The sequence below is a fragment of the Lynx rufus genome, unplaced genomic scaffold (assembly GCF_022079265.1).
Source record: "Lynx rufus isolate CCGP_SWC_20201006 ecotype Redwood Valley unplaced genomic scaffold, mLynRuf1.p SCAF_1, whole genome shotgun sequence".
Taxonomy (NCBI): domain Eukaryota; kingdom Metazoa; phylum Chordata; class Mammalia; order Carnivora; family Felidae; genus Lynx; species Lynx rufus.
This window is the reverse complement of record NW_025814823.1, coordinates 238306075-238315213: the sequence shown is the minus strand read 5'-3', so window position 1 is coordinate 238315213 and position 9139 is coordinate 238306075. Positions and strand designations below refer to the sequence as shown.

At 55.2% G+C, this 9139-nt stretch overlaps 1 protein-coding gene across 1 annotated transcript in view; it reads left to right on the top strand.

Moving 5' to 3' along the window:
• Positions 1-942: 942 nt before the first annotated feature.
• Positions 943-9139, top strand: part of LOC124510488 (vegetative cell wall protein gp1-like) — a gene marked incomplete at its 5' end in the record, with an annotated part of 54830 nt that continues 46633 nt past the window's right edge. Inside the window, 7 exon segments of the mRNA XM_047077355.1 lie at positions 943-993; positions 995-1429; positions 1431-1826; positions 1829-1960; positions 1962-2083; positions 2115-2262; positions 2821-2948. Of these exon segments, the coding sequence (XP_046933311.1) occupies positions 943-993; positions 995-1429; positions 1431-1826; positions 1829-1960; positions 1962-2083; positions 2115-2262; positions 2821-2948 (1412 nt within the window).

Genomic DNA, 9139 nt, shown 5'->3' with positions numbered 1-9139 from the left:
AGAGTCACCTAATACGCTACCAGGGACTGAGCCTCGCAGACCGGAGTTCCCGTGACCCGGCTCTGGGCTTGGCCAGTGGCGCTGGCTGCTGGGGACAGAGGGCGCGCCCACAAATGCGGCAGCGCGGGGACACCGGGGCCAGACCTTGAAGGGACACAGCTTGGGGGAGATTGTTTTCAGGGCCCAGAGTTGCCACTCATAGACTAGTGACCTTTTTTTTTTTTTTCCCCAATTAATGGCTCGTATATTTTGAGATTTCCTGGACACAAAAATTCAAAACCTTTTCAAGTCCAAAGTACTTCCGTTCAAAATTATTTTCTTGCTCTGTGATGACAGTAAGTGTGTATAAACCAATGGGTACTCTACGAGTGGAAACGTAGGAACGAGCGTCACCTAGGTCAGGAGGTCAGTCACGGGCAGTTAGCGCATCTTCCTTCACGGGAAGTGGCTCCCTCGCCGTTCACACCCCGTGTAGCGAGGCCTGGCGGGTGCGGAGCCGGCTCACGGAAGCATCCGAGGGTGTCCAGGCAGGAAACCGGAGAGGAAAGCAGGGCGTCCTGGCTCACCCCGACGGGCTCCTTCTCAAAGCCCGTCTGGCGGCACTGGGAGCAGGTGCGGCCCGGTGAGGAGGGTGTTAGGTTGGTCCCGGAGGCCCCGGAGCCAGCGCCCCTCCAGCGGGCTCCCCGATCTCAGTGGGATCTTCCCCTCCAGGCGAGGGCTGCCGGCCCGGCCCCTCCCAAGCCACGCCCACCTGCTCCTCCTCCCGGGGCGGAGAGAATTCCTGTGTCCCCAGAGTCCCGGTGTGCCGCCCTGAGCTGGGTGGGGGCGCGTGCGGGACAGCGGCTACACCGTGCACTCGCGAGGCAGAGACACAGGCCTTTGTCCGGCCGTCACATGACTCTTACTTTTCAGTTCTTGCTCTGTCTCCTCCAGTTCCCTCTATCTCCCCCTCCCCCTCCTCCCCCTCCTCCTCCCTTCCCCCTTCCATTCATTCCCCCCTCCTCCTCCCTTCCCCCTTCCATTCCCTCCCCTTCCTCCCCCTTCTTCCCCTCCCCCTCCTCCTCCCATTCTCTCCCCTTCTCCTCCTCCCCCTCCTCCTCCCTTCCCCCTTCCATTCCCTCCCCTTCCTCCCCCTTCTTCCCCTCCCCCTCCTCCTCCCATTCACTCCCCTTCCCCTCCTCCCCCTCCTCCTCCCTTCCCCCTCCCATTCCCTCCCCCTCCTCCCCCTCCCCCTCCCGTTCCCTCCCCCTCCTCCCCCTCCTTCCCCCTCCTCCTCCCTTCCCCCTTCCATTCCCTCCCTCCTCCTCTCCCTTCTTCTCCTCCCCCTCCCATTCCCTCCCCCTCCTCCCCTCCTCCTCCCATTCTCTCCCCTCCCCCACTTCCCCCTCCCCTCCCATTCCCTCCCCCTCCTCCCCTTCCTGCTCCCCCTGCCCTCCCTTCCTCGTCCCATTCTCTCCCCTCCCCCTCCTCTCCCTCCTCTTCCCTTCCCCCTTCCATTCCCTCCTCCTCTGCCCCCTTCTTCCCCTCCCCCTCCCCCTCCCCCTCCTCCCCTTCCTCCTTCCATTCCCTCCCCCTCCTCCCCCTCCTTCCCCCTCCCCCTCCCGTTCCCTCCCCCTCCTCCCCCTCCTTCCCCCTCCTCCTCCCTTCCCCCTTCCATTCCCTCCCTCCTCCTCTCCCTTCTTCTCCTCCCCCTCCCATTCCCTCCCCCTCCTCCCCCTCCCCCTCCCGTTCCCTCCCCCTCTTCCCCCTCCTTCCCCCTCCCCCTCCCGTTCCCTCCCCCTCCTCCCCCTCCTTCCCCCTCCTCCTTCCTTCCCCCTTCCATTCCCTCCCTCCTCCTCTCCCTTCTTCTCCTCCCCCTCCCATTCCCTCCCCCTCCTCCCCTCCTCCTCCCATTCTCTCCCCTCCCCCACTTCCCCCTCCCCTCCCATTCCCTCCCCCTCCTCCCCTTCCTGCTCCCCCTGCCCTCCCTTCCTCGTCCCATTCTCTCCCCTCCCCCTCCTCTCCCTCCTCTTCCCTTCCCCCTTCCATTCCCTCCTCCTCTGCCCCCTTCTTCCCCTCCCCCTCCCCCTCCTCCCCTTCCTCCTTCCATTCCCTCCCTCCTCCTCTCCCTTCTTCCCCTCCCCCCTCCCATTCCCTCCCCCTCCTCCCCCTCCTCTTCCCCCTCCTCCTCCCGTTCTCTCCCCTCCCCTTCCTCCCCCTCTGCCTCCTCCTCCTCCTTCTTTTTGGAGGCATCAATACATTACAAAGCATGTTAAACATGTGGTAATGACATCTGTCATTAATTTCTAGATTCTCTTCCATCCTCTTGTGTTAATGGGGAAATACCTGCATCTTCTCTAGGACTCGATATTTAAAGGAATCCCGTTCAGAAAGAGACTTGCACAGGCACCCCACATACTGCTTGCCGTTTGGTACAAAAACAAACAACTCTGACACCTTGTACGGGGGTTGCTGGGGCTTAGCTCATGATCGGAGATGGGAGCTTTGAACCCCGCGCCTCGTGAAGCAGTGGCCCTGCGCACGGCTCAGAGCGGCGGCTGCCCCGGCCCCGGTGGCTCCGTGGCGTTTACGGCTCTGATGACATGACAGCGTGTTTCCAGGGGATTTACGGGGGTGAAAACTAGAAACCAAGTCACGAAATCAGGAAAGCTGTCGGTTTGTATCTGACTCTCTTTCTCTTTGGCTCATTTTGTGACGTTGTCCGGATGCAATTTTGAGACGCGGGCACGTCCATTCGCGGCGCCCGGGTCCTGTGTAAGAGCTTTGCCTTCTGAGGGCTACACGGGGCTGTCACTTCGTCCCCGGGTCCCGGCCTCACAGTACACACCGGGCTGCGACCGAAGCCGGCGCGGGGAGGCCCAGAGCCTCCCCGCCCACCCGCGGGCGTCAGCCACCAAATTCTGCGTGCGGGCCACCAACAGCGTCACAACCACCCATGTCCTGTCTCGGTGCGGCTACGTCTGCGTTTTTCTTCACACGGTGTTGTTCCGTCACATCCCTTGTGGTTTTCCGCAAACTGATTCTTCGCGGAGCCCTGCCTCGAGCTCTTCAGGGTTTCGCCGGGCAGTGGCCAGCGGCTCCTCCCCAGGGCCTGTCACGGGACCGACCCACCTGTTCGCCAACCCTGGGGCCTCAGGGCCCACGGACAGAGAGAGGCCTGGGGACACAGCGTGTGGCTGTGAGTCGCCTCTGGAGGGTTCCGGAACCGGGCGCCCTGCCCTCAGCCAGACACCAACGGGACTGCCTTCTCCTCCTCAGGTGTCCCGGACCCCCAGCTGCGGACGCGGCCCCGCGTGATCCGAGAGGCTGTGTGCACCTGAGGGGAAGGTCACGGCAGGAGGCGAGGAAGCCAGGCTGGCCCGTGACCGCATCTGTGGCCCTACCGGTGTCCTCACGGTTCTGGGAGGAGACCACCTTCCAGAAGCAGGGAGCTCCGCTGCTCGGCCCAAGGCTGCCGTGTGAACCACATGGGTCGTCGTCCTCACCTTCCCGTGCCTCAGTTCCCTCCGTTTTCAGGATAGTGATGCCAGTCGGCAGAGAACGAGGAGAGTCGAGCCCCTTGTGTGTGAGGCGCCCCCAGACGTGTGACGTGTGCGGCAGGCGGGGGACGGCCCTCCTGGCTGGCCACCCGTGAGTCCATAGCGTTCTTGCTAAGTGTGGAGGATTTGGGGGTCAACAGGGGTCAGCAGGGGTCAGCAGGGAGACGGAAGGCAGCTTCTTGGTCCCGCTGCGCAGGGGGCGGGCTTGGGCGGGCTGGTCTGGGTGAGCGCGGCCTGCTTCCCACCCCTGAGCTCCTTGGGCCCCGGTTACTGAATCCGCCCTGCAGAAGTCTGGGGGAAAGTCACCCCACGTGTCCCTGCCTCCCTGCACCGAGCCACAGACACTGGCACAGCCCCCGTGCCCGGTCCCTGGGCGGCTGGAGGAGCGCTGTGGGCGGGGCTCGGGCCACGTGAACCGTCCTTGACCTTGGTGCAGGACTTTTAGCATCCACTGGGAAGCGGGCAAAACGAAATAAAACAAAACCTGCAAGTCAGTTATTGGGAAAGCACTTGAGAAGTCTGGAAACCTAAGACTCTTCCGAGTTCTGTGTCCGGTGTGCCGTCCAGAACCCCTTTCCGGGACGTTCCAAGTCTGTCTCCTGTGCGAGGACCGCAGAGCCATCTCCAACACGTGCACCCCGGGGTGAGAGGTCACCAGGGCGCAGTCCAGCCTCAGGAGGGGGTGAGAGTCGCACAGGCATCGCGAAGGAAACTTTGCAGCATGACCTAGCACCGACCCGACGGAGAAAATAGCTCTCCGCCCCCACGGCGCATCCAGTGAGCACGGCTGTGCCCTGTGGTGGCCCGTCTCCTTGTCCCCGAGGAGAGCTGGGCCACGTATAGTTTCGAAGCCGAGTCTCGGGGAGATGCGGTGTTTTGTGAGCAGAAGCACGCCCCTAAAGACACGGTTAGGTCTATGGTCCTGCAGGTCCTCCCGAGGCAGAGACCCGCCCCTGCGGCCCCCAGTGCCCCTGTGGAACCAGGGCTCCAAAAGAGCAGTGCCCCAGCTTTGAAACGCCAGCGACCGTCCTGGTGGCCTGGCCGCACACGGGGGAGAGTGAACCGTGAGCCGCGGAGGCTCGGCTTGGGACGGGGTGTCAGGTCTGACACGGGCAGCTAAAAACCAGATGCAATCAATCCCCCGGATCGTTTCTGAGCCACGAAGACCCATCTCCGCCACAGGCTCGTGTGTAACACGAAGGAGAGAAGCTTCAGCACGTGGCTGGCGTTGGTTTTCCCTCCGAGGGTTGGGTTCATTTGAGATAATAAAGCGAAGTCGGGCTTCTTGCACTTGAGTCGTGGGACAGACGGGAGGCAGAGGAGAAAGCCCCCACCGAGACAGCTTCAGGGCTCTTGGGGCAGCGAGCAGGAGCGTGAGACCCGCCTGTTTGCTTGGGGCTGGGCTGGGAGCCTTCTGGGCGCTTCCTGCCACCATGTTTTCCGCACGTGCTACCTACGTCCACGGTCTCTGTTCTTGCAACTGAGAAAAAGTTCTACTGAGGTGTAACCACAAACTTGAAACACGCTGAAAAATCTGTCCTCAGTGTCTTGACGCAATTGTTTCCTTTTCTGTAAAGGTCAGTAATTCAAAGCATGTTTTCAAAAGCTCCTTATACGCAGGAGAAGCTATTCAATATTTGTAAACATTATCATTTACAAGGGACAACATATGAATCAAGAACTTGACCCAGGACAACTTCTTTTGACCCAGAACCACTTCATTGTCAATGATCTCTAAGAAATATGTAAAAAATAAAAAATAAATAACTTGCAACCCAAATATATCTCGTATTTGATTTTGAATGAACCAAATATATGTAAAAGGGAGAGAAGCGGGAAGGTGTGTGAGTGGGCACAGCAGTGTGCACACACACACATACTCATACGTGTTCACGCTCACACACAGGCCCATACCCATGCACACATACGTTCATACAAATGCACACACGTGCACGAACATACACACTCATGCACACCTGTGCACACATGTGTACATATGCTCTCATGCTTGCACACAAACACATGCACGCATGTGTGTGCACACTCATACACATACCCATGCGTGCACACATGCATGTGCACACACACACACACACACACAGCCCGTGCTGGATCCTGTAGGTGCTTAGGGTGGTGAGCAATTCCAGGTGCAGGAGGAGAAGTGCGAGCAGTTTCTGGAGAGAAAGAGGGGATTTTCCCAGGACATCGTGGTGTGTGTTTGTCTATGGTGTGTTGGCTGGTTGGCTGGTTTCTAGTGTTTCCCATGCCAGGCTTTCTCCCAAACCTTGTAAGTGATTGGTATAAGACTTGTAATTTCACAACTTGTACTTTGAAACTCAACTAGACTAAACTCTTCTCATTATTAGACCGGAGAGGCATCTTACAAAAGAAACTAACATATCTAATAAATAAGAATGACATATAAAAAGATTTAGAACCAGGGGTGCTTGGGTGGCTCAGTTGGTTAAGCATCCAACTTCAGCTTAGGTCATGATCTCACCATCTGTGAGTTTGAGCCTCTGTGCTGGCAGCTCAGAGCCTGGAGCGTGCCTCGGATTTTGTGTCTCCCTCTCTCTCTACTCCTCCTCTGCTCACGCTCTGTCTCTCTCTGTCTCTCAAAAATGAACACACATTAAAAAATTTTAAAAAAAGATTTAGAACTAAAACTAAAACATAACTCAATGATTTGGCAATCTTTTTTTGGACTTTTTAATTTTTTTTTTGTGGGCATTCCCATAGGCCTCCTGCCCCCCCCCCAAGCACAGCCTTCCCTGCCACGACACCCCCACCAGCGTGGTGCCTTTGTTGCAATCGATGGACCTCCATGGATGCATCAGCATCACCAAAACTCCATAGTTCACGTTAGGGTAAGTCTTGGACTGGCACCTTCTAGGTTTGTAGGAAGGTGATGTCATGAAGAGTAGATTCACTGCCCTAGAAATCCTCTGTGTTCCACTCCCTGACCCCTGGCAACCACCAATCTTCCTAATGTCTCCAGAGCTATGCCTTTTCCAATACGGTATAGCTATGCCTATTCCAGCTAGCTCTATGGAGCTAGAATCATACAGAAGATAGCCTTTTCAGACTGGCCTTTTCAAACTGAATTTAAGGTGGTTCCGCATCTTTTCATGCCTCGATAGCTCATTTTTTGCATCCTATTGTCAGATGTACTGTAGTTTACTTATCCATCATCTACGGGAGGACATCTTGGTTACTTCCAAGCTTTGACAGTTATGGATAAAGCTGCCATGGACGTCCGCGCACAGGATTTGGTGTGGACACATGCATCCAGCTCCTGTGGGTAAATACCAAGGGGTACACTTGCTGGATCCTAGAGCAAGAGTCTATCTTTGCAAGAACGCATCAAACTCTCTTTCAAAGTGGCTTCACCATTTTGGAAGAAGGACTGAGACCTTCCATAGCTCCATATCCTCACCAGCATTTGATGTCAGTTTCAGAGTTTGGCCATCAGGTAGCTCTGTAGTGGCATCGTAACGTTCCAGTTCCCGATTCCCTGATGGCGTACGATGTGGAGTGTCTTATCGTGTGTTTGGCGGCCATCTGCGTATCTTCTCTGGTGAGGTGTCTGTTAGGGTCTTTGGCCCATTTTTTAATTGAGTTGTCTGTTTTCCTACCGTTGAGTTTTAAGAGTTCTTTGTCAAATGTGTTTTCTGCAAATATTTTCTCCTCGTCCATGATCATCTGCTCACCGTCTTGGCACGGTCTTTCTCAGAGCAGAAATTCCCGATTGTAATGAAGTCCAGCTTATCCATGACTTCTTTCATGGACCGTGACCTTGATGCTGTCTCTAGGAAGCCATCACCACGCCTGTGTGACAGTCCCCACCCGTCTCCATGGTCACCTGCTTCAAGTTGACCCTCCTTGCTTGCTGACCCAAGGCCCTTCAACTGTTACAGAACTAACTTACTTTCTTTGAGATTTGCAGACCACTGGCCTTGGGGAGTGAAGGACCAGAACTTTTGGTCCAGGTCCAGAGGCCTGCAAGTCGGTTTGAAGCTGCCTCAGCTTTCTGATTAACCTCGCTGTTTTTATTTTTATTTTTTTTTAATTTTTTTTAATGTTTATTTATTTTTGAGACAGAGAGACAGAGCATGAACAGGGGAGGGTCAGAGAGAAGGAGACACAGAATCTGAAACAGGCTCCAGGCTCCGAGCTGTCAGCACAGAGCCCAACGCGGGGCTCGAACTCACGGACCGTGAGATCGTGACCCGAGCCAAAGTCGGCCGCCCAACCGCCTGAGCCACCCAGGCACCCCGACCTCGCTGTTTTTAAAAAATGTTTTTCTTTTTTAGGTCACACAAATGATTTTATTAACCTCCCTTTGTGTATCTGTCGACGTTGTCCCTGTTTGCAGAAAGAACAGAGAACTCCTGCACATCACGAAACAGAAAGCGGCCCCTCCCTACACCTGGAGCACTGCACTAGCCGTAGCTGGCATCAGCCAGTTGGCACGTGATCAGAGATGCTGCAGTCCCCTGCCATCCCTTTGCTGGCGAGCCACCCTCCACCCCTTTGAGGACACCGGGGCTGGGCAGAAAGCATGGAGTTCGCTTTTGGACAGGAGTCTGCCTTCTCCCCGGTGGTGGCCTCCTGAATAAGAGCCCTTCCCAATTTAAAGACGTCTCTTGAGTGATGGCTTTTCAAGCCCAGGGGCGAACCTGGTTCGGTCACACAAGCTCATCCAGGTCTCCTGCTCGGTAGGCTACCTTCGGGGAGTTTCACAGGTTTGCATTTCGTTTTGCAGTCTGTTTTGCGTTAATTCTCATGGAAGCTGTCTGGCCGGGGCTAGACTCACTTTCCTACTGGTGGAGGTCCAACGCCATTTGTTGAACCTTGTGCATGAACCATGTCCATGAACCTTGGGCATGAATCTTGTGCACGAACCTTACATAGGCAGGGCATTCTGACCCTTCATCTTAAACCTCTTTAAAGAAATTCTGGTTTGCGAGAGGCATTGCTCCCAATTTGGTTAAGCAAGGAATCAGGCAAATCTTATTACACATTCAAGATATGAATGACCAATAAAAATAGATCTAACAATGACCAAGAAAATTCATCTCTGGCCAAATAAGCAAATCTTTGTGATGAGATTTAAAACAACAAACCTGACTCCAGGGAAAGTCGAACTTGTTAAACACTAATGGCCGCAGAAGAAAACTGAAGCAAATCTTTATTCTTTAATTCTTTATTTTTATGTGGAAAATAATTGATCCTCACGAAAATAATTTCAAGAACATAAAATGTTTAAGTTGTGTTTAACGACACATGGATCAAGAAGTCGCTCGGTTTGCTGTAAAGTACACTCTCCCAGAATATTGCGTCCCAACAGTCTGCGCGTGCAGGTCAGGAGGCCGGGCTCTGGATGGAGACCCTGCAGTCCCGCCCGGCTCTGCTGGGAGCTTCCTCGGTCTCCCGAAAGTTACTCGAACTTTCCGTGCCTCATGCCTTCATCCATCAGGAAAATGGCAACAATGGCACAGAACATATGGAAAATGGCAAGAGTTAAAATACGTGATGCACCTAGAGAATTGCCCGGCCCAGAGGGAGCCACCCCTCGGTTCTTATTTCAAAAAGGGAGA